The 25,205-nt window shown below is 42.3% G+C and overlaps 1 protein-coding gene across 1 annotated transcript; it reads right to left on the reverse strand.

The window, feature by feature from the left end:
• Positions 1-86: 86 nt before the first annotated feature.
• abcc6a (ATP-binding cassette, sub-family C (CFTR/MRP), member 6a) lies at positions 87-24,727 on the reverse strand. The gene is made up of 31 exons (XM_034898505.1): positions 24,147-24,727; positions 21,167-21,343; positions 20,911-21,036; positions 16,165-16,302; positions 13,523-13,645; positions 12,340-12,401; positions 12,083-12,214; positions 10,627-10,833; positions 9,364-9,541; positions 9,011-9,172; positions 8,822-8,914; positions 8,066-8,269; positions 7,507-7,653; positions 7,285-7,372; positions 6,654-6,723; positions 6,439-6,565; positions 6,172-6,348; positions 5,919-6,086; positions 5,526-5,709; positions 5,302-5,386; positions 5,101-5,218; positions 4,746-4,953; positions 4,326-4,636; positions 3,829-4,028; positions 3,488-3,614; positions 3,147-3,248; positions 2,879-3,025; positions 2,610-2,768; positions 2,282-2,448; positions 1,931-2,125; positions 87-1,434 (listed from the first exon to the last, which is right to left on the reverse strand). The coding sequence occupies exons 1-31, from the start codon at positions 24,186-24,188 to the stop codon at positions 1,326-1,328; spliced, it is 4,533 nt and encodes a 1,510-aa protein (XP_034754396.1). The 5' UTR covers positions 24,189-24,727; the 3' UTR covers positions 87-1,325.
• Between the last annotated feature and the right edge of the window lie 478 nt (positions 24,728-25,205).

A 25,205-nucleotide genomic window follows, 5' to 3' on the forward strand; every position in this document is an offset into this window, starting at 1 on the left:
TTATTATATAGAAATGTAGCCCAACTCCCTTAAAAATGATCGTCAATACTGTTAAACTCATTTACAAAGACATAAGCATAACCACATTGTAAGTTCAAATACATTTTATTATTCAGCATGATGTACGGAACAAGACAGTACATTAACAGTAAAAGTGAAAAATTGAACAAGCTTGTTATAAAAAGTATAAATATCATACAATCCTCAAACTCTTAAGGACACTTAATACATTTTGTCATATGACATAAATAAACTATAAGGTTTCTCTTACAATATATTGTCTAAACCAGTAAGACAACAACTGTAAATGCCTCTTCTCTTTGAAAAGTTCATAGAGTTCTTTCATTGAAGAAAGTAAAGGGCAATGTGGACTATTTACAGTCTGTCATGTCAGCACCATAAGAACAATCCTGATTTTACTCTTCTCTGCATATGGCCTGAGTTGTGTGGTGGAGGCCGAGGCACAATCACACAGAGATATATCACCATTGTTTTAAAGAGGCATTCATGGTGGTTTTCACTACCGGCGTCAGGTTAAATCGGACCAGCAAGGTCTCTATTGACTTTTTTTATGTGTTTACTTTGACAGAAATAAACAACGGCCGCAACATAGTTGGACGATTGCTAATGTCTTGGCTCACTTCAATGTTTTCCTTTTTTTGTGACATATACAAGTCCACATTGGCTGCTTCTAGCTCAGATTTTGAAGGCAGTGAAAACCTCTCTTCTCCTGCGTTTGCCAGGGTGGACCTTTTGAAGGTTAGTGTGTCAGAGTATTTCCTGTCCCAGTTTCTGGGACAAGTTGACAAAAAAAATAAACCTTTTCTGCCTTGTTTTTGGTATAAACAGTAAGGCTAAACAGTAAGTAAACATTAACATTTAAGCCTGAGACAACATCAAAAAATATATCATGTGCTTTATAACACAAAAACTACAAAAATAATATTGCCTCCCATTCAAAAAGAGAATGAAAATCCTTAAGATCTGTGGCACTCTTGGCTTTATCCTTTCCTTGGAATAAACTGACTCCACTACTCTATATAGAATATCAATAGCTTGGATGGAGACTCAATCCACTGTAGCTTTCCTTTGAATGTTCATCATCTGAGGTTAACCATGTCTTTAGGACAGCATGTCTGTGTGTGATAAAAACCAACAAATAAGGACTGCGTCAGCAGATGCTCTTTGGATTAATTGACAATGCCCCCATGGAGAGGCGCTTTGAGCTGCCACAAAGGAATGGCCCGATTTAATGTGTGCTGGACAGCCAGACAAGTAAGGTGCCACATCTGTACAGCTGGACACCAGCTCCATGCTATGAAGACCTAGATCAACCCAGATTCCCGGCACATTCGGTAGAACTGTCCCCGCTGTGCGATGAGGTTGGCTGGAGAGTCCATCTCAGATATGTGGCCTTTGTCCATGACGATCACTCTGTTAAGCAGAGAAAAAGGAGGAAGATAGGTTTTAGAGCCAACATTTTTTCTTACAACTGATCTAACATATATTTGTGTGTAAAAAGGCTTTGGATTTTTAAGGTGTCCAGGCCTACAACTGGGCAAGTGATTAACATTTGATTAAATGTGGTTAGGTGATTGTAGGGTTGCAACTCAGACTTCATATCTTTACAAAATAATATAATTTGTGCTAATTGTTTTTTGTCTATAAAATGCCAAAAATAAAGTCAAATTGCAGGTTCCCAGAGTAAAAGTAATGGCTTTCTATAGCTTATTTTGTCTGACAAATGATAAACAGTCAAAAGGTATTTAGGTTACAGTTGTGTGAAACTATTTGAGAACTGTAACTGTAACCACCAATATTTAGTATTTTACTTGATAACTTACTCAAATGTATAATTGTTAATCCAAATGATCATTAATCCTTTATCACTTAATAACACCAAATATTGACTGCTGCAACTGTAACGCACCTTGTGTAGTCCATGATAGTGTTCAGGCGGTGAGCGACGGTCAGGACGGTGCAGTCTTCAAACTGTGTGCGGATTGTTGACTGGATGAGTGTGTCTGTCTCCAGGTCCACAGCAGCTGTCGCCTCATCCAAAACCAGGATCTTGGTTTTCCTTAGCAAGGCCCTGGCCAGGCACACTAGCTGACGCTGACCCAGACTACACAGACAGGAGAGGGATAGAATCACATATATTAGATTCCATCTGAAGCTTTGTGAGGATATGCCCATAATAATATTGTGATGACTGACTAAGCAAAACAAATGGATAATTGTTTCCCCTATCTACATTCTACAATCAGTCCTATCTGTATACCTGAGGTTTTCTCCTCCCTCTGAGCATTCATGGTTAAGTTTATCAGGCAGATTAGAGATAAAGTTTTTGAGGTGAGCGAGCTCCAGTGATCTCCACACCTCCTCATCGGTGTAGGTGTCAAAGGGGTCGAGATTCATCCGGAGGGAGCCTGAGAACAGCACAGGGTCCTGGCCGAGAGGACAGCAGATGTTATTCATTGCCGAATGGCCCAAAGTGGTAAGAGAATTATTACAATTTAGAATGGCTTATTCAATAGGGATTGCAGCTATTGCACACAGTTTATATGATGAAAGCCAGGCCTCAGCTTCTGTTATTACAACTTTCTCACCTGAGGAATGATAGTAATGCGTGATCTGAGGTCATGGAGTCCGATGTCGGCGATGTTGACTCCGTCTATAAAGATCTTTCCCTTTGCTGCCTCTAAGATCCTGAAGATTCCCAGGGCAAGTGAAGACTTCCCAGCTCCTGTCCGACCCACAATTCCAACCTGGAAAAAAAAAATGTTTTTGTCAGGATTTAAGTAGGACATAAATTCTGCAATTCAAGCAATTTCACTCATCCAGGATTAAAAGTGGTTTAAATTGAAAGTTGACTCACCCTCTCTCTTTCATGAATTTGCAAGGTAATGCCCTTTAGAGCCAACTCCAGGCCTTTACGGTACTGCAGCCCGTAGTCCTGGAACTCGATAGTACCTCTCTGGGGCCAGGCCAGGGGCAAGGAGCTGCCTTCAATACTCCAACTCGCCTGAATTGGACAACAGGAAAGGGTGAGTAGAGATTTTTTTTTTTAATTCTTATTGTACAATGATGGATTAAATGTCCTGAGCAGTGATTTGTTTATGTGTGTTTGTGGCGGGAACACTGACCTCTTTAGCAGTTTCAGCATACTCATTGACTCTTTCCACAGACACAATGTTGTTTTCCACATCAGTCCAGGATCTCACAATCCAACTCAAGATTCCAGTCACCTGCAATATCAAACACAATGAGGTTTACTTTAAATCAATTTCTTTCCTGCACCAAAAATGGATTGCATTTACATTCCACTGTTTCTAGTTTGACTTGTAATTGCCACATGCAGCATGCAACTGTAGTGAAGTCCCACAATACTGTGCGTTGTATGGAATTGCCTGTCTTTTTAGTTGGGTATTGGCACAAGTCCAGAACTACTGTGTGAGAATGTGTTGCTGTGGGCAGAGCTTCTTACCTGGAGGGAGTGTGACACAGCCAAACCAACTATGCCCGGGCTCAGGGTTCCTTTTCCCATCACAGAGAGAATGGCAGCAGCTAAGACCACACCATTACCAACAAACTCCAGATTGACTGCCAGCCACCTGTGGATGTGACATTGATTTAGCTGTGGGCAGGCAAGTACCAAAATGTATCTTCTTTACGTAAGCCAGAAGTCATTTTTATGTAACCACGTAACATAAAGCAATCACAGCAACTCTTGTTGCTATGAATCATCACCATTCCTCCTGAACTATAACTGAGCAAAATGGATGTATAAATGAAATGAAAGCATATTATAATCACATATTATCTCACCGGGTGGCCACAAATCGGGGGAAGTAGGAGGTCTGATTGAAGTCGACCCTTTCATTAGCCTGCAAAATGAACCTGGACTGCTCGCCAAAGGCCCGGATGACGCTGGCGCCCTGCACTGTCTCATTGAAGTGGGTGTAGATGGGCGAGCGGCTCACAGCTTCCAGCCTCCGCAGCTGACAGGATGTGGCGACGTAGAAGCTCTGTAGCCCACAATGGAAAAGTAAAACACAAGCTTTAATGATTGAAACCAGTGGGGAGTGCTGAGGGCTTTTCCCAAAATTCATAGTGAATGTGTGTAACATCTATGTCAGCATGTGGGCAACAAAACACAAGTGTATGGCAAAATCAGCAGGGTTGATTTTGGAGCCCGGAGCTTTCCAATAACACACCATAACGGGACCCAGCTTTTGCTGAGCAACCTTGAACACAAAACTCTAAAAGACCAAACAAAGATCAAAGTCATTGGTGGTGTGTTGAAACATTGGCGGTGGGAATACCTGGACAAATGCGTAAAGGAAAGCCAGAGGCAGAAGGACAACGGCTGCAAACGGCGTCGCCATCAGCACAATGATGCAGACCTCCATGAGTTTAAAGACGTAGTTTAGCATCATCTTCAAGCCGTCAGGGACCATGCAGTCAATGGCGTCTATCTCTTTGGCAAAGCGGTTGAGTAGGTTGCCGCTGGGCGTGCACTCAAAGAAAGACATCGGAGAGCGCAGCACGTTGATCAGCAGGTCAATGTGCAATTGGCGAGAGGCAATGATGCCGCAGATGGAGATGGCGACAGTTGTACCAAAGATGGCGATACCTGAAGAGAAGGGGAAAGATGTTGGATCAAATCAGAGTTGAACCAACCAATGTTGTCTGTTCATTTGTAGAGTTTGAGCCACCAGAATGCACAAAACTAACTAACTGACCTTGCACAAAGCCCAGTGCTCCAAACACGGTCAGTTTCAGGTCTGCATCGCTCTGGGTGCCGTTAACAATAGGGTCATCAGCCCACACGCTCAGCCAGTAGTTATAGGCCAATGAGGCGCCCTGCTGAAAAGCGTACAGGAAGACGATGGGAATGATGATGGCCAAGCCGATGGTCTTGAAGTACTTCTTGTACATCGCCAACGCCACCTGTAATAGAACAACACGAAATGTAGAATGTCAAGGAATTCGATGACCTGGTTTGTATTAGCAATTTAATGTTTATGGTCATTAAACCTGGAATAACTGATTTTTGGGCCACTGATGCCCAATTTCACTCCACTAATTTTCACTTACCCTTCCAGTGCGGGCCTTGTCAGCCTCCGTTAGCTTGCCCAAGTCCTCTGGTACCTGTTCTTGGTCTGTTTCAGACACAGGCTCCATATTTTGCAGGTTGGTGTTTGTGGTGTCACCCCTGGAGGATATGGAGAGGCCAGAGGTCAGTTTTGTAAAGAAGATGCTAGGATGCCAAACATATTTAGGAGTTTGTTTACATACCCAATGAGCTGCTCCTGTGATAGGTCTCTGGAGAATGGCATGAAGTCAACCATGCTGAGACGAGCATTGGACTTCCTGGAACCAGCTACAAGAAAAGGATTTTTTTGTGGTTTTTAATTGTGAATATTTATTTCTAGACCACTGTTTATGACATATTAGTTCTCCCTTCGGCACACACTGAAGATTATTTGATTGGTACATTTTCTTAACGGAATGTTTCTTACCTCTTTGAATTGCACTCTCTTTTCGCTCTGTGCTGGCAAAGGTGTGAATGAAGTCAGCAAAGGCGCCATGGCGGCTGAGGAGCTCCTGATAGGAGCCGCACTCTGTGATTTCTCCATCTCCCAGAACAAGGATGAGGTCAGCCTGTGGCAGGAAGCTCATCCCATGGGTCACTAGGATGCGGGTCTTCATAGCAAGCCGCAAAAAGTCCGAAAAATAGTATGTAAGCACAATCCAATACTAAATTGAGGCTTTCTTCAAAACAAGTGTCAGCAAATTGGAGGTTTCCATATTATGATAACAATAGCGCATGCCACATGCTTGTATGTGGTTTAGGCATTGTAAAACCAGATTTTGCCTCTTTGCAGCCGGATTGGCTTTGTTACGTGTATTACCTTGTCTCTAAGGACTCCTTTTGGTCCAATGACTTTGTCAAAGATGTGTTGACCCACATGCGCATCAACAGCAGACAGCGGATCATCCATGAGGTATACATCGGCCTTTCTGTACACAGCCCTGGCCAGGCTTACTCTCTGCTTCTGCCCACCTGAGAGGTTCAGTCCCTGAATGGGCATTATCATTTGACATTTTAGATATAATCACATTGAAGCAAAACTTTATATAATTTCCATTTCCCTATTTCCATACCTTCTCTCCAATTTCTGTAGCATCTCCAGCAGGTAGGATGTCCAGGTCGGGGAGCAGTGCACAGGCTTCCAGCACCCGGTGGTACCATGTCTTCAGTTTCTCACGGCCAAATATGATGTTGTCTTGGACTGTGTCATTCTGTATCCAGGCCTGCTGGGGCACATACGCCACAGAGCCCTGTGGAGACAGAAAAGAGACTGTCAATATTTATTAAATGAAACCCTCAACTAAGAATATAACTTTGCACATGGAACATAAGCTCACTACCTTAACAGTGACATGGCCGCTTCTTTTCTCTGTTTCACCAAGCATGGCGGACAACAAAGAGGACTTTCCACTGCCCACATGTCCGACCACAGCAACGAGAGCACCTCGTGGCACACGGATACTGATCCTGTCAACAAAGAAAGAAAGTGTCCTGTAAGTTTCTCTTTGTTTTAACTGTAGAATTTGTCGTTTATTTTCTTTTTTATAACTCCTACCTTTTAAGACATGGGGGACCCTCTGCCGACCAGCTGAAAGTGCCATTTTCTATCACCACGTCTTCCCCATCTAAACAAGAAAGAAAGGTTGACTAAAATAGACAAAACCTGCAATAAACACTGAAGACAGGACACGTTCTTTCAACTTGAGCCGCAAACAAACTTCCAAAACAAAATTCCCCCTTGAAGTTACTCGTCAGAGTGCAGCCTGGGCGTAATTACAAGTGAATTTGCTTAATCACACAAATTACAGAGCTGTTGCTTTTTCACAAGCTGTCTTAGGAAGTGTTGACAGATTACAGACAGAGAACTGCATTATTTTCCTTTTTTATTTCTCTATGAATCATATGTCTGAATTCATGCTTTGATTTACGTTCAACCACTAAATGGGAACATCCCATAATTACCCTGTCTACCAGTCAGCCAGGGACCCAGGAAGTGACAGTGCATATGATCCATACAAGGCTGTGGTACTCCACACGTATAAACAACAAAATCTTGCGGTCTGCTTATATTGATTATGACAGCCTATGATTTTAGCAGTATGGAGAACAAATTGTAGAAATTAAACAGGGCAGAATAGTACTTTATTCATTTAATGTTCACATTTATATATGGGCGGGGTTCCTACCAGAACTCGATGGAGCCTTTGAGACATTGTCCACTTTCAGTTCCTCTGAGCACAGGTACTTTCCCAGACGTCTGAGTGAAACCATAGCCTGAAACAGAGTCAGTGGTTGGTTAACTGATCTATATCTATCATATGAGAGCATGAACATATACCAGTAGGCACTTAAGATAAAAAAACAACATCTCAGAGCAATGCCACATATTCAATTAAAACGTCACCGACCTGCATGGTTGTGCTTATAGCAAATGGAAGCTGGCTGAGTGGGGTCTTCAGGATGTTGATCAGCGCCATTGAAACAAAAACTTTCTGTGCATCCAGGACGTTCCTGTCATCTAGTGTCACGTAGACTCCAAACATGGCGAAGGCAATCTTGAAGGGAAAAGAAGATGCTAAATGTTACCTTTACAGGAAAGAACTTGTGTAATGGATGATCTTTAGAGACACAATTTAAAGGATAAGGCTGGGGTAATTATAAATTTCTCTAATTGTCAGTAATATATCTCCTGAAAAGACCAAAACCAACAACAATGCCTTAGTCTTTCTCTTACTTCACTCTTACTTCCCCACCCTGTCTGTGGCACTCAGCTCCAAGTCCATTTGTTCCTACTGAATATGAATCTTTAAAAACAGATCACAAATATATACTTTCATGTTTTGTTTCGTTTGTTGCCAAGCTACCATTCTAACTGACCTTGTACAACGCTCAGTGAACCAAACGCTGTCAGTTTGAGGTTTGTATGCAGCCTTTTCATTAGTAGCTCTTTCAATTTGGAGCTCTTACCAGGAAAGAAGAGGAGTTGAAGGATGCGATGGAGATGGAATAAAGGATCTGAGACTTCTTCAGGGCTTTGAGTTCTTTTTCTCTATGGCCCAAAACCTGCTCCAGGAAGGCTTTCTCCCAGGCATAGAACTTCAAGATTTTTATTCCATTCAGGATCTCATTCATCAGTCTGATGCGGCCGTCCATGAACTTCATTTGGATCTCCTGTTGGCCAGACAGAGAGGTTTTATTATCAATAAATAAGCTACCCAAAGCTGAAACTGTGGCACAGTGGAAAGACAATTACCAGACCAAAGCAAATACATGCATTTGTGAACATGGGTTTGTCCGCTGTCATTACAGCTGTAGTAGTTTTCCTGAACATCATAAAACTTGTTTAATTCAGAAAGAATTTATAGCTTGTTACATTTTTGTGATTTTTATGACAAGGAAACAACAAAGGGCCAGGAATGCGGTTGCTGCATTCAAGACTAAGTTCGATTAAATTGGCATTCAAATTTACAGAAGCGTCTGTTGCTTTTCCAAAGAAATGAAAAATGATGTCCTCCTACTGCCCACCCTTTCCTTTCATTGTTTTTCAAACACGGTATATGGGGCAGACATCAAAAGGACAAGAGAGAATGTACCATCCAGGCCAAACACCCACACGGCTCTTCAGTCACTATCTAAACCAGCTGTGGCATCCCTGACCTAACATGCCAGATGTGTCAGGGCTACTGAAGCAAAAGTGTGAAGGATTCCTGTAACTGCTTTTACCTGTAGCTTGCTTCTTTTCTTTGCTATGAATCCGTTGAGTGGAAAAATGAGAATGACAGTGGCAATTCCTGCCAATGCCGATGGGCCAAGATGCTAGACAAAACAAAGAATGAAATAGTGTCAAGGGCCTTTCAGTTCAAATTAAGTTGTGCACGAATGAGCGGCATTGTGAAAACATTTCAGACATACCTGCCAGAGAAAAAATAGACAAAGAGCAATTTCAATAGGAGCCAGCCAGACAGCGTTGAAGTACACCACAAAGTCCATGAGCTTCTGAGTGTCTGCCGAAACCAGATTCACAATCTCGCCCACAGTGCAAGTCCTCCTGGAGGCACTGTTTATCACCAAAGACTGGATTGTCAACAGAAGAGACAGAGACATTTTAGCACTCAGTTATCCAGTATAAATTTACACCCTTGTAAAGATTTCCGACGATCATTCATCTGAGGTAAAAGCTGGTAATCATACACTGTTTTCCTGCCTGGAAGGAGAAACACAGTTTAGGTTAGCAGCTACATGTCCATGAATACAGATTCACCCACCTTCCTGTAAACCAAGCCCATGACAGCTGTCTTCACCCTCATTCCCACTGTGAAGCAGGTGTACATGTACTGATGGTTGAAAAGGGACTGGAGACAGGACAGCAGGAACATTAGAGTGGCGTAGAAGTAGCCTTTCCACAGCGGAGCGTCTTCGTCTCTCATAAAATCCAGAAGAAGACTGAGGAGGGAGAGATAAATACTTAATCAGGATGTTTAATCAGTAGTTGGCACACACCTCAATTTCTTCTGCATGTAAGAGTCAGGACTATACTGTTTCAAAACCCTATTTCTATGTAAGCTTTTACCTGGAGAGTAATGAATGAAACAAATCAAAGCAGACACAGACAGGTTTTCCCCATGTCAACATGATTTTTTGAATGTGTTTTTTTTATGACTTTCATTGTGTGCCTTAAACCAATGGCCTTGAGCACTGCTGTGGCTGCTGGCTTGCTGGTCCGCACAAAGCAGCTCGGGTTGCACAACAGTGCTCAGCTTGTGGCCGGGCTGCTCTCACACTTGGCCAGCGGCTCGCTTATTGTGGTCCGACAGCATTGCTGCCATATAGAGACTCCTCTCCCTCTCCTCTTGTCCGCCTTACTGCAGCACAGAGGCCTGTGGTCTCGTCTACTTTTCCTGCTCACAGCTCCATGACCGTAATTAACACTTCCACTGATTCTGTGCTGTGCAACAACAACATTCCAGTCTGGCTAGTGGGATTGTGTGGCCATGGCCTGTTTTCATTGCTGCCAGCTTCTGTTGTTGTTTGATTATCTGAGTCAAGAATTATTGAAAATAGGACAATGAAGGTGATATCTGAGGTGATAAACAAAGAGTTGTTTACACAGTTACATAATATATCTATATATGTTCCACCAATCTGCTAAAGACATGTTTCTTTAAATTCTAGCAGGAACATGTAGGCTATTTCAGTTAAATCTCTGAATTAATTTGGACAGTTCACCACCCAAAAACCGCAATAAAACCCCTGGACTGCAGTCCGTCCAGGTAATTTAATTCTGAGCTGAGGTTTGCAAATATTGGCTGCAGCTTTCCTTTAATACAGGACATGCAATGCCATTGGGTCTGTGGGATGCAGAGTAATGAAAAAGTTATATTTGAAAAACTCAACATTTCTTTCCAAATATAATGACAAGGTTACATGCAATAGCAACCTTCTTATAAGCAGTTTTGTTGAGAACTTTTGTTTTGTTTTATCAAGTAAAGCAGATTTGGGTGTTTTTGCTCTCTTGCTGTAAGTCTTACCTAAGCACCTGGGGGATGGCGAACATGAAGGCATCGTGGAATATGATACACAGGGTACCGGTCAGGAAGTATGGACCAAACTTGCGTGCCAGCGCCCTCAGTAGGAAGAAGCCAGAGCTCTGCTCCTTGTGAAGCTTCCTGAGGAGCTGTGCCTGGTCTGGTAGTCTGCTCCCCAGCGCCACACCCGACGCTAAGTCCTTCTCCTGTCTGCCAGAGGTAGAGAACGCACGCAGTTACAGACTACACATCTGTGTCAGAGATGCCCCAACATGATGCTGGCGCTTTTCAAGTCGTTAATGTAAAACAGACCAGAAAAACAACCTCTGTTGCTGTTCACACCATCACTGGTGACCTCAAGAATTCACCAACAGTAAAACAAAAAAAGGCATTATTCAATGACATATTTATTGGAGTCAACGAGGGATCTTCAAAGAGCTGGGTCATGTTAACAAGCTTTGACACAAGGCTCTTGTCTTGACATTATGGTACTGTATGTCCTCAAGGGACCTCTTTGGACCTATTCTTAGCCCAGTCCCAGTTTTCAATTTGCCGCAATCATGGCTAAGTGATGCTCTGCTCGGGTGATTAATTCAGCCAGCACCAAGCTGACAATTGACCACATTGTAATAAAATGGAGTTAATTCTTTGGCTGTTACTCTTCGACAATAGCCAGACACTAAATTTTGGATTACAGGCCTATGTCAAAATAGCTATATAAGCCAGAGAAAACATGAAAGATAATGTGTGCATTGTGCACGTCTTTTCTTTGTGAATATTTGCCTTCTGCTGCACGTTTCTTCGTGCTACAACTATTTACTAACAAACTTAGAGGATTAAACAGCCAATCACGGGTCTCATTAAAGGGCAGATTGCATGCTAAAAATCTATTTAGTACTACATAATATTGGAAAAAAAGATGTAGTATTCCATATAATGTCTTCTGTGGGTTAAGATGGAGCTTTCAAGTCTTGTTACCCTGATGATGCCATTAGGGTTATGATGTCAGAAGGATTATTGGAGCATAAAACAAGGAGTTTGATGGAGTTTGATTGACGAATGCATTCGGCAGAGAGGGTCAACTAACATAATGCTATTGGTTGCATTATGAGAAATGTAGTGTTTTTTGGAACTCAAGTTTATGACCAAATACCTGCAAAAATATTAATATTCCCACCAGCCTCAGCTGTACTTTGTGTTTTGTGCTAATTAGGAAATGTTAGCATGCAATAAGCTAAATTAAGCATGTTAGCATTGTCACTGTGAGCACGTTAGCATTTAGCTTAAAGCCCAGCTGAACCTGAGTACAGCCACATAGAGCAGTTTCAATGGTTGTAGATCAATGGTCTCGTTTAGTCTCTTAAATTTAGACGTTAATCTACTCTGTTGTTAGCCTCCAAACTTTATGAAAGTAAAAGCCCAAATTGTCAAACAGACATCAATCAGCTAGTGTTCTCACTTTTGAAGTTTGGCACATTCATCTGTCCAGTCCTCTTCCAGCTCAGAGATGATCTTGTGCGACGTGTCTTCCTCCCTCAGGGTCCACAGATCCTCTGCTACCAGCGGAGTGCGATATCCTTTCACAACAAGCCTGAGGAGGATGATTCATACATATAATCGTAAACAAAACACATATTATTGTAAACAAGTACAAACTGTTGCTGTAGTGAGTCAGCCAAAAGGCAAAAAATGAGAGGTTTTAAAGACCAATCTTACCCAGTGAACCACCAGAAGAGAATCTTTGACAGAAAAGAGGCATCTTTTACGGGACATGGATTCTGCAACAGATTAAAGACCAGACTTAGTGTTGTTTACGCGGTAAATCTCTCACCACTTAAGGCCTTCGGGACATAAACAGCTTTACAGAGGCCGTTGGGTGATGGTTGAATGGTGCACTTGTGAGCAGTGTGTTTAATGATGCTTATGTGTGTACAGTCAGGTACGGTGGTCTGCTGTGGTGAGCAGAGGCCATGAACTCCCACACTACACGATAAATAGAGTTACGTGTTAGCGCATGAGGAAGATGACGTTTTGAGGTCTAGTGCAGACAGAGCGGAAATGTGTCATCACAAATTGTCCAACAAGTGCATAGACACAAACACATGCAGACACACAGAAAGTTTGTTCTCTCACGCATTCCTTATGGCATCTCTCCACCCTGCCACCCCCTCACCAGAGTGTTTGCTCTGTTCATTACCAGCGCTCTCGCTCTTCGTCCCCACTCACTTCCTCTCCTCCTGTGAGTAACTCTAACCAGAGCTTGGGGCGGAGAGGAGGAGGAGGTGGTGGAAGACGAGGAGGACACACCAAGGAACGACCAATGGGTGTGTCCGCCACGCCAGACTGCGGCTTCTGCACCCTCAGCCTCCTCACCACCGGCCAAGAAGTTCTTAGGGACTTTTCCAGCTATTTTGATTGTTTATCACCAGGGAAATATGAGACGTCACACGTCTGTTTGATTGATTAGAAGCTAATTTTCATTCACCTGTCAGCTGTCCTGAATCAACTCTCTATTTCAAGCTTGAGAAAGTGTCGTCAGGCTAATGTTTGATGAGATAGTGAGATCTGTATTAAGTAACGGATGTGCTGTTGTGTGGTCACGGACTCAGCAGCAGCGGTCATGGTGTTGTCCAACGCTGAAGTGAGTGAGTTGGCTTGGTATGCCGGAGAACGACACACACACATTCACACATTCACACTCCCCTCATAGGAAGCCAAACAGTGAAGTTAGAGTGGAAGGAGGGACGGAGGTGAATCACATCATTTCCTCCAAAAGGGAAAAATGTCTTGACAACAAAAGTTGAAAACCACAAGATAGTTGCTCAGCTCGGCTTTTTTGTCCTTGGGTATTGGATCGGGCTGTTTTTGACGGAAGCTGGATACATTCTCCTCTGCCTACCTTTTCCAAGACGGGTTTTCCCTCTGGAGGCTGGTCAGCAAAACAGCACAGGAAGAGCTGGGCCAGTTGGATTGTGAAGTAGGAGAAGAAGGCGAGGTATCGTACAATGTCCGAGGTAATGCCCTGTGGAATAAGAAAGCACAGAATAAGGAGGATGCTGAAGGACTGAAAAATACCAGTCTTTAGCAAATGATCCTTCCGTTTATTTGTTTTGAGCTATTCCAGACAAGTTTCATAAGTTAGACTCTAATTTTGAGCTAGGGACACAATAAATTGCCTTTGTGGCCATGCACATGCCACAGAAAAATAACAGTGTTCTTAAATCAAGACAAATTTGATCAATGTGTTTTGGTTGTTTCATCACTTTTAACATTACTTAACAAATCACACAACCTCCTGTGGCATTCAGCGTCATTTTACTTCACTGTGGCTGTGTGTGCACTTTCACAACAACTTGAAAATCAATTACATGGCTTTTCCCATGCTTACACAATGTATAGGAGAGGATATGGTTTGTACATCAAGATCACAAACACAATAAAGATAATTTTGGACCTTAAAACTAAATCAGTGAAAACCCCAAAGCCTTTAATGGTGTTCTTTATATAAATGAAGCCATAGTTAAATCTGCCTCTCAGTCACGCTAAGAGCCCGTATCTGTAAATAGGGAGATTGTGGTTTTACAAACGAGCACCCTCACATTCAATCAAGCGTGCAGCTGCAATATTAACTACTTAGAGACTTTTGAGAAATGTAGGAGTCGCATGTCATTCTTGACGTACAGAAATTGGGGTTTGGCAGAGGCATTGTTTGACCACTGGGTCAGGGCCACTGCCACAGCCAGCCTGTTGTGCAGCAGAATGGTTTTGCATGAAAGTCAGAGCCATAGTAAACAGTAACCACTTTCTGTGAATATGTTATGCTGTGCCCAGAAATGAGATATGTGGGGGTCAAATGGATCCGGCCACACTGTGAAAAACAGGGTCATGGTCAGAGAGTGGGTGGGAAAAACTTAGGTCAAGCGACTATGAATGGCCAATGGTCCTCAAACATGAACTCAGTCAACTCCGATGCTGCAATAATTAGACACTTTCTTTATAAATATTTACAAAACGTGTCAGTACAGGAGCTGTGCTGTAACACTTTTGCTCTTGTGTTATTGATCTAGAATAACTTTTTTTTTTTTTTGAATGTCTTGCAATAGTACGGGTATCAGCATACATACTTAAACATTCTACATGACATACTGTACCCCTAACACATATACAAAAACACCTGTCGAATATAATGCTAGAGCCAGCAGCCGTGTAGCTTAGCGGAAACGGGGGAAAAAAAGCTTGCCTGGCTCTGTCCAAAGGTCAGAGAAATCTAACCCCTCCTACTTCACCTCAAAAACTCACTTATGAACACATAATATCTTGTTTGTTCAATTTGTACAAAAACAAGTGAGGCTTAAAACCACAAAGGGTTGTTTTTACTCTTTTTTTTGTACACGTTTTTATGGTTAATTGGTGACCTGTGGAGGGGCGATGGTAGAAAGATTTTGTTACTTTTGGACGGAGCCAGGGTAGCCGTTTCTCCGTCTTTGTGCTAATTTAAAGCTGGAGTGCGAAACTTTTTTCTTCCCTCTCTGGCAGTGGGAGTAAAGACACAATGCATCCTTATGATGCATGCCTGCAGGAGAGGTCCCATGTCCCTTGCCCATTAGGAAAAAACATTTTAGTGGTTTGAGTGGTCTGGTCTGTAGCATCCACTCATGAAAATATCTTGGATAGTTCTTAAATTTTCTACCATAGCTTCTGTGATACTCTTATAAGAGTGTACGATATGGTCGTGAAATATATGTGTGGTCACCTATCCTATGTGCACGCGTGTGGTTGAATGAAATGAAAACATCTGTGTCTAAATTGTAAATGGCCTTGCGTTATGTGAGGATGCATAGATTTCCATCTGGCTGTGTTTACAGCACTGTAGGCCCATAAACACAGCGCTGACGTTCCTCTGGTCTGACCCTGGGCTGCCATGTCTCACCAGCATTTATCCCAGGGCCATCATTACTCTCCCCCAAGCAGTGTGGGAATGTCACACTGAGGACGATAAAACAGAAATATGGATGTGTGTGTTTGTGTGTTTTTTTTTAGAAATGCAAATGCGACTGCCCCACGGCTGCGTGCGCTTAAATAGAAACTTACCCCATACAACAATGATTGCAGTGTCTGACACGACACGCAGGAAGAAAAGAAAAACTTAAACACACACAGGATTGACCAGAATTGGCAGTGTCATCCTCCAACACTTGGTTAACCTTTGGTTACCTTGGTTGACATTGGGGGATGAAACAGAAACTCTTGTTGACACAGGGTATATCTCAAACTGTGCTGCTGGAGTCTTGCGTCTAGACTATGGGTAGGAGTGGACCTGATTAGATATCCCTGCATCTTGTTTTTACACTCCAAGTTCACTGAGTTCAACCCTGACACATTCACTTTGGCTTCGGATTATTGCTTTTTTTTCAATAGAGAGTTTTTGGATGCTTGGAATAAATAGCATCATGTATACAGCAGGACACCGTGATCATATTTCTAATAAATGGCATGATATAGTGTTCAAACTCTATATTTAATAATCAGCTAAAGACATACCTCATCCATGGCCAGCTGGATCTTCGCTCTGAGAGGCACCAGGGAACAGACTACAGCCAAGACCCAGAACAGGAAGAGGAATACAGAGGAACGACAGCCTCTTATTCTTTCCAACTGGATGATGCATAAGGCCAAGATCTAGAGATTGAGAGAGACAGAAATACTTAATTTAAGAGTTCACAGGCAGGCTTCTTGCAGCATAGGAGAGGAAATGACTATCCTTGAGCCAGAAAGCACTCAAATTTGTGATGCCACGTTTTAAAACAACTTGGAGCGACTCAACAAGGACAGGAAACCATGTATGAATTGCTTTTTTGGAACTAAATGAAATCTTGTTGACATACCAATGAGTGTTTTATGATTACCATCAGTTCTAAACTTTGAACCAAGCTATTTTTCTTTTTATGCTGAATCTTTTAGTAAAGATGGAGCTGCTCTGTTGCTCTGGGAAAGACTTGATTCCAAAATGCCATTCAGGCAAAGAAAAATGAAGCATCATTTCTCCTGCATTAGATGCCAATGTTTCTTAACAGAGTAAAAAGGGTATAATCCTATTTACTCGGATCTAATGCAGCCAATGGTGGTTTAGTAAAAGAACTTGGGTTTCTGGGATTTTCCTGGCCGCAGGCACAGATTTGATTTGGCTGACTTCCGCCAATAAGGAAACGACACATGTATGGTATTCCGGATGCCCTATACACATTGCCTAAACTTATTTATTACATACTTTCTGTAAAAGATATAGGCCTGATTCAGTGTTTGAACGTGGCTGTCTGTAGGCCTAATCAGAGGAGTCATGCATCTGCCGTTGAACCACGATATAATTGGTCCTTCTCTGAGTGGTTGGCCAAGTGAGACGTCACTTTGTCATGCCAGCTCATCACCAAGTGGGGAGAAAGCAGGTTTAGGTTTCATGGAGTACCACATTGGTTACTTTGGGATGAGCCACAGTACTGTCCTGTTATAAGCCATAGAGGCCTGGTTATTATATAAGTTTTTCACATAAACACCCTCATACATTTTATGGGGGGAGATGTGTGCAGATTTCTGTGTAGTGGCCAAGAGGCTGAACATGTTTATGTGGACCGTTGGATATAAACAACATACAGGGTTCACGCTTACTTGCTGTGGGGACACACTGCTTATTTCTTCTTTTGTTCATTTATTTTTCTTACACACTTGATATTTGCCAGGCTATTGAAGGATGAATACAGACAGAAAGGCACATACAATCATACCTATGGGGAATTTAGAGTCTCCAGTCCACGTGACTGGATGTTGGAGCCAAAAGCACACCTAGGGGGGATGCGAACACAGGGACACCATGGCAACTCAAAGCTTGTGAACAGTCAAGAATTTGACATGCTTTAGAGGTAATGAAGTCCTAATCACAAGTACTACTTGACGTACTAGTTACTGAGTTGCTTTTACCTTACACTATTTCACATGACCAGTTTTTAACCCAAGCAGCATTCATTGATTTTGGCCACTTGGCGGGAACACAACCAGCTGTAAATAATGAATTACTGTCACCTTATAGTTTATATTGCAAATATATAGGCAAACAGTTGCTTTTTTTACACATCCAGCCGATGTAAAACAATACAAGCATTCTTTTTGAGTCTTGCCCTTGTCCACCCACATGTGTTTCAAATATTCACTCTTCTTATAGCTTTAATTTGGTCTCTACAAACTCCTGAAGGAAAGAAAGATGCTATGAAAAAAGAAAATCCTGTTCCTGATGGGAACTGCAGACATCAGCTGCAGACAGTGATAATTCTCTGTTTTCATCACTATGTGCAATACATTTTACATTAGTCATGTGATCCATTGTTGATTTAAAAACAATCAAACAAGACTTGATTATCGCCAAAAGTTAAAAAAGGTTTTAATACTGCACATTGATTTTATATGCTAGCTTTGATCAACTCAAGTCTTCAATGGGAGTCAGCAGCACCAAGCCCATGGTAACAACTTAATGTACTTAACTGCTAGTACTTTATGTCCTGAACTGATAATGAGGTTGAGGCTGCATCCGCCCCACATAGCCTTAACATAAGTGAGGGGTTCGTAAAGCTGACCCTGGGTCAGCGTCAGAGGGACAGGACCCTCCTATTCCTAGCCTTCCGCTCTGACTTCCCATATTCCTTTAAACCATCAGCCCATATTTGTAGAAGTCAGTGGGTGGAACTAAGTCTATCACTGAGCCTTGAATCAAACCCCTACCTTATAATTACATGGGAAGTGTGCAGCGCTGGGGAAGGAATAGGACGTTTACGTCATGGTATTGCTGATTATAGTCAGTGTCATGAGAGTACTTTTCATCAATAGTGACCATGATTCGTTCGTGGGCTGAAAACTGTTCCCATACATTAACTTGAGTTGAATTGCAACAAAACAAGTTAGTCAGAGCAACAAGAGCACAGTGTTCCAGGCCTGCACCCAAGGAACGGGTGGTGGTGGTGGTGGGTGGCTACAATCAGCATCAAGAAAATTATATCCTTTAATAAATATAGACCTGGCAAGTAGTTTTAAAGATAGGTGACACGATCTTAATCGAGTGAGAAGCTGTTTGTTGTCTGTCCGCTTGGTCTGATAAATGACATCCTCAAAATAAATGACCTATTTTTGGAATATATCCCTTTATATAGGGATGTCTTAGTGATTTTTTTTACTTAAACATGCTGCTATTTACTCAGGAGTCTGAAAAGACCACAGATGGGCAAGGCTGTCTGACTTGAGACTGTGCAGCACCTGTGTAAGGCTGCAGAGAGAGGAAGCTTTGTGGGTAAAGCTATACAGCTCACCGGGCTACAGCAACCCTTCTTATCCAGACTCAGCGCCCTGGTACTGCATTTGTTGTAATTCTTATATCACTCCTGCTCAGGATAAACAGCATTTTAAACTTGCCATGCCACCCATGTTGCCAGCTGCCCCCCGTTTTCTGTTTGCTCCTACTCATCAGTTAAACATCATTTAAAATCTGCAGAAAATGAGTGGGATCAATGTTCTGAGAAACACTCAGGGTTGTTTCCATCAACACAAGCCACTGAAAACATTTCTCTGATTGCACACTAGCCCTTATCTTATATAAATAAATGTTACGTAGCCCACTGTACATGCCACTCCAGACACAAGATGTTTGGAGGGAGAAGAGACAAACAACGTTTGTAAAGATTAAAGATCTAAACTGCATAAATCTGCAAAGCTCTTATTTGAATCTAAACGTTTGAGTTGTGTGAGTCATTTTTTCCCCAGATTTGAGCAAATCAATGTGCACACTATGGATTTTGGATATGGTTTTGTTTATAAAAAACATAAGGTTCTTATTCCAAGATGAATTTGATGAATGTTTTGTCCTTTATCTTTTCTTCCTTTCTGCATCACGTTGCACCTTAAATACAGTTTTGGTCAGAACAATGGCGCTCAAAGAAGAAACTGGCTTCAAAACTTCCAGTCCAACAGCACACCTGTAGCCTATATAAAGACCAAACCTTTCTGTGTAATTAGTTTTAACAGAGGCTACAATTGTGTTTGTCACCTTTAGTGGTTTTGTGAGTTGTTTTTTTTAAGATGAACAAAAAGGTTGCAAGTCTGTCAAATGAGCTTGATTTAAAGCATATGATTATTCAAGGCACTGCCACTACTGAACAACTCACCATGCAACTACATAATTTGATAAGCATCAATGAAAAAATGTACTGGTCAAGCACTGTCTGTGCACCTATAGTTTATGAGTGAGTCATGCCCACAGTTAAATTGGCCTGCACTGGCAATGATGTGGGGAAAAAAACATAGTATACTTTGGAAAAGATCAAACAAATCGGACATTTTTTTGGTTTATATACTTCTTCGTCTTTTCCTTATTATATATGGTCTCCCACTTGCACAGCACCTACCCATAACATTTTTCAGTGTATTTAAACTTTGCACGTATGTACGTACACCGATTCCTCATCAAACAGTAGCTGATGTCACTACACATGTACTCTGAAGCCTGATGAGTGGTGGTTAAATACTGGCCGCATTTACAGGCTGGTGTAATATTTGCATTGCCTGCAGCACTATAAATCTATCCCTGGATATACATCTTTGCACCTCAGTGTCTGGCCAACATACGGTACACATAGACTATATATTCTTTCATTTTTCTGCACATTGACATGTGAGCCAGCAAGACACGGGCTGAAATATTCCCAAACTTCTCTGTTACCCAGAGCAACACAGGAGCGATGTCAGATGTGCGATTTGAGCTACAAATCAGCTGCACCGCTCACTAGTTAAAGCTTTTTCTGCACTGGGACTCTGTAAAAATTACTAACCATGCTCACAAAAAAACAATTGCATGAGTCATTGGAATTCATTGTGTTGTCCTTTCGCCTTCTCATTTCATCACCTCTTAAAACTTGATCATGGACAAATGATAGGGCACATTCTGTTTGCTTATCTCTAGAAACTTGTGAAATTGGTTTGAACTAATGAGCTACACACACACAGTACATGGACTAGTGTTTCAGGTGGATGAGTTTACAAACTGACTTAAGCCAATGTCCATGTTGAAGATGGACCTTGATCTTTAGATTCATCACTTTGCAGGATGCTGCTCATCCACCCTTGACGCACTAATGCATGAGTCACACAAGAAGTGTGAAGTGTTTGAATTTTTAACAGCTCAAAAAAATCATTAAATTGAAATGACAGATATGGGTAAGAATATCAAAATCAGAGAGGAGTCACAGTATTTACCACAGTCATGCTGCGTATGATGGGGCTGAGTAGGAAGACCATATGCTGCTGAATCTCCTGGCTCCTCTCCAGCAGGATGTAGAAGAACTCCACAAAGCCAAAGGAGGCCAGCAGGAAACCCAACACCTGAGCAGGGCAGGAGAGCAATGGAAGACTGAATGGAGAAACTTTGCTGTCACATTTGCCAGTGTATTTCTTTTTCTTTTTCGTTTTTACAATAAACTGGAAAGGGGCCAAAGTCTTTGTCAAGTCTCACCATCTTGGCGGTGCAGAGGCAGGACATTCGAATGCGTCCGCAGTCATGGCAGTAGAGGTGAAGGACGTAGAAAGGGGCCAGCAACCACAGATAGATACAGGGGACCCACACCAGTACTGTGTTCTGGAAACACTGGGTCAGGTCTGGGTTGGCTGTGTACCACGTACGGTTCCAGTCCTACAACAAAGATAAAGTCAGAAGTTTAGATCAAGAGAATATACCTGAGAGTCAAAGGGAGACTTTATATCCATCATTTGACAGACAGAGCATGGGAGAGCCGTGTCCAGAGAATTCAGACTTGGTGCAGGTCCTGCATTTCATCCATTAAAGCAGCGGAGAGTGAAAACCACATCAAGTCAACAGAAAATGTGCCTGTGCCCGATCCCGACAGAGTGTGAGTTGGAAGAGGCCTCCTTTTGCTACAAAGCTGAGTCAGTTTTGGGTTGTTGTTTTTTTATTTTTTTCATCACATCTCTGGTTTGTTTTACTAATTTGAGTAAGACAATGTAAGCTGTTGCCACATTTAAATGTGAGGTCAAGGATTATACTAATAATGAAGCCTATAAACAATAAAAGTCCCTGCAGACGAGATGTGTTGAGCAAATGCTGCCAAACGTTTGTGATTATGTAACAGCAGCAAAGGCAGGTTTTCTTTAAACACACACACACACACACAAACACACACACACACACACACACACACACACAGACACCATGGGCTAAGTGGCTTGTTGTTGTCTTGCTTCCCTTGTTTATCACCTCACTGGCCTAATGAGGGGCAGGGTGTCTGGCCGTGCTAACAAGGCTGCCCTGCGGAGTCACCACAGGAAGTAATTTAAAGCTTCTTGCATGGCGAAGTAGTCTGGCCCTGCTGGTAGGGTCCCAACTGGGATAAGGGACAGAGGCCACAATTGGTGGCAGCTGCAGGATCATTATGTATCGCAGCTCTGCCGGTGAACCACATCAGGTGAGACTCTTGTGGGGAGCATGCCTCAGCATGAGTAGTGATTAATTCACGTTTACCAAACACTACTGTTCCCAACCTCTGAAGCCACAAGGGTCTGAATCATGGTCTGACTGTAGGCAACCTTTTCGAATCACACAGGCTCACAAAAAAATCCAACTTAACTCTTTATAATACAGGTGGTTTAGGTTATATAATGAACACGCCATTTTGCACATTCGTTATACTAGTGGTCTCTGGGAGCACTGATGTACCAAAATCCATTAAAGTGATGAATCTCTTGAGAGGCAGTGAGTGGGAGGTTACTTTCGCAGACCCTTCTGACTCCTGCGGTCAGAGGCAGGCAGATGAACAGAACCCTTTTATGTAAGAAATCCAATTTGTCAAATCGCCTCCAAGCACTTTCTTGTGCATTTTTCCCAGTACTTATGCTGTTTCTCACCCTTGGCTGAAGTGGTTGCAGTGAACTAGTAGATACCAAATGCTGTGGTACTGCAAGATGTTTATTTTTACCTGAAAAACACAGCGATGTGAAAAGTGGGAGAGACTTTTTACTATGCTGCAAATCTGCTAGAGATCAGGAGCAGTTCAGTGGCTCATAACGAGTTAAGGAAATCTTAAGGCCATTTTATGGTTGTGAATAGAATCTTTTAACATTACATTGCTCGTGAGCACAACAGCATTATGCTAATGTGAATATATGACGTGTATGACACTGTAACTTCAGAAGGCATAGATCACTTTCCTGGCAGTTCCCCTTGACTTTGATCTGCTTTTTGTTTGTTTTTTCCAATTACAGGATGCCTTGATTTAAGAGGAAAGTACACTGCTAGCTCCTAACTTGGCCCCTTTCAATCAAACCTCTAGTGCTGAGCTGCAAGTTCAGTTCAGTATTAAAGCCATATAAATCAACTTCTCTGTCCTAGGGCTGTGCGAATGATGCTTTTCCAAAAGTATGTGAAAGTTTGATTACTACAGTGAATAACTGAAAGCACTTTGAAGCCAGCTGGTAAAACATCCTTTTTGTGATGAATAGCTAAGAACATCACATCTGCACTTCTGAAGCTACAAGGAAAAGAGACCTGCACAAGATTGCACTTAGTTTACTTTTACTTTCTCTCAAGACAGTTTGATAGCCATTGTTCTGAGCAAATACTGAGAAAGGAAAGGGCAAGTTGAGAGCGAGTGCATTTTTTAATTTTGGCATTCTAGCAGGCCATCCTTTGAGCCGGGATTTAGCATGTGGAGATTTGCTCATATGCAAGACTAAAAAGCCTTTCCATCAACAACAGCTCACTTAGTGTGACGCATCTCCACCTCTCAGCATCTCATTGTGCTGAATCACAGAGCAGAGTGACGGTAAACGCAACTCTGACATGCATCAAAGGTAAAATCTCCCATTCAGACTAGCTTTAGATTAAATTTCTAATGCATTCGCACGCGTACAGGTTGAAAACTGAGAAGGTCAGCAACGTGTATGTTATGGGGATTTTCTTCCTGTACTGTTTAGTGCTGCCAGCTAACATTTTAGCCTAACCCACTCTCCTAAAAAATATAACCTGACCACCTAAGCTGCTAATGAGCAGCATAGTTGATGGACAAGGACACAAGAACATAATTCTAATGTGGCCAATGCTAATTGCATTATCCCCTAAATCAATCAATGCTGACTATTAAACAAGTTAACAGGAGTGAGCGAACGTTATCACAATTATCTCAATGTGTCATGCATTTAAATTTACACACGTGTAAACACCGTGGCTGTACACCGTGGCTGCTCATAATGCAGGCTCAGGAAGACAAAAACTAACTTTTGCATGACCATTTACTATTTAACATTGGTTTATATCATATGAGCATGCATTTTGTGACAATAAAAACTTGCCTGAGGCACCTAAAATGTCAAACTCTTTATAACTGATCTAGATATGGTTCAACATTATCTGGTCTTGGCAAAGAAACACACACACACAAACAGGAAATAGTCCAAGGTCAGTGAACACATGACAAACTCACCCATAGAGGGTCCAGGCCGCTAAGTCTGCAAAAGGCATCCATCCACTCGCTTGCTCCTTCCTCCCTGATGCTCTACTTGTAGGGATCGATGAGCCCTGCTCCTCTCACTGGATAGCACACACTTAGCACCAGTACGTGTTTGTGTGAGTGTGTGAGACGTGGGGAGAAAGAGTTTAGTATGTGTGTACTTATTAGACTTGTCCTCTCTAGCTAATGGTAGTAAATGTTGGCTTTAGCTGGTTCCTGTCTGTCTGTCTGGGTGGCACGCTCTATGTTTTACTAAACTAAAGCGTCTGTGTGTGTGTGTGTGTCTATGTATGTGTGTGTGTGTGTCTATGAGAGTGTGTCAGCGTAACTTTTCCTCCCCTTTAATAAAACATCTTCTCTCAATGAAACTCTCTGTTTTTGTCTGCCTCGCTGTTTGAACTGCTGCTGTCCTAAGATCCTGTGTCTTTCTGGCTCTCACTCCGTCTGCCTGCTGTTTATGAGTGTGTCTCCTTGTTGGGTGGGTGGAAATATCTCTCTCTCCCTCTCTCTCCCTTTCTCTCTCTTCTCCCACATTTGCTGGATTTCGATCAAAACACCACAGCTACTCTCCCCAATGAGATGACAGTCCCACACCCAGACACACTCCTCCCCTTACCTCCTTTCTTACTCCTTCTCTCCCCTTTTCCCCCACATCCTTAACCATCTTCTCACCCTGTAGTGTCTGTTTGTGCACATAGACTGAACTGAGACTCACAACATTTAGACAGATGCCATGGTTTTAAAAGCCCTTACTGAACTCAAATCCGGGATAATAGCAACTCTTAGTCACTGTTGTGTGACAGCTATTCATACTGTATGTATCACCAGAAGGATGCAAAGTTTAACACATTAGCATGTATGTGTGGAAGCCCCTTTGCAAGTGGACACCAGCACTAATTGACAACATACAGTGTGAGTCATAAAAATGTTTTTCAGTCCAGAGTTTCAGTGGAAATTTTGGAGCCACATCCATGGCACAACGCATCACATGCTCTTCCATGTATTGCAAAACTACATGCTGATATAGGAAGA

This window comes from Etheostoma cragini, chromosome 2 (assembly GCF_013103735.1).
Source record: "Etheostoma cragini isolate CJK2018 chromosome 2, CSU_Ecrag_1.0, whole genome shotgun sequence".
Taxonomy (NCBI): Eukaryota; Metazoa; Chordata; class Actinopteri; order Perciformes; family Percidae; genus Etheostoma; species Etheostoma cragini.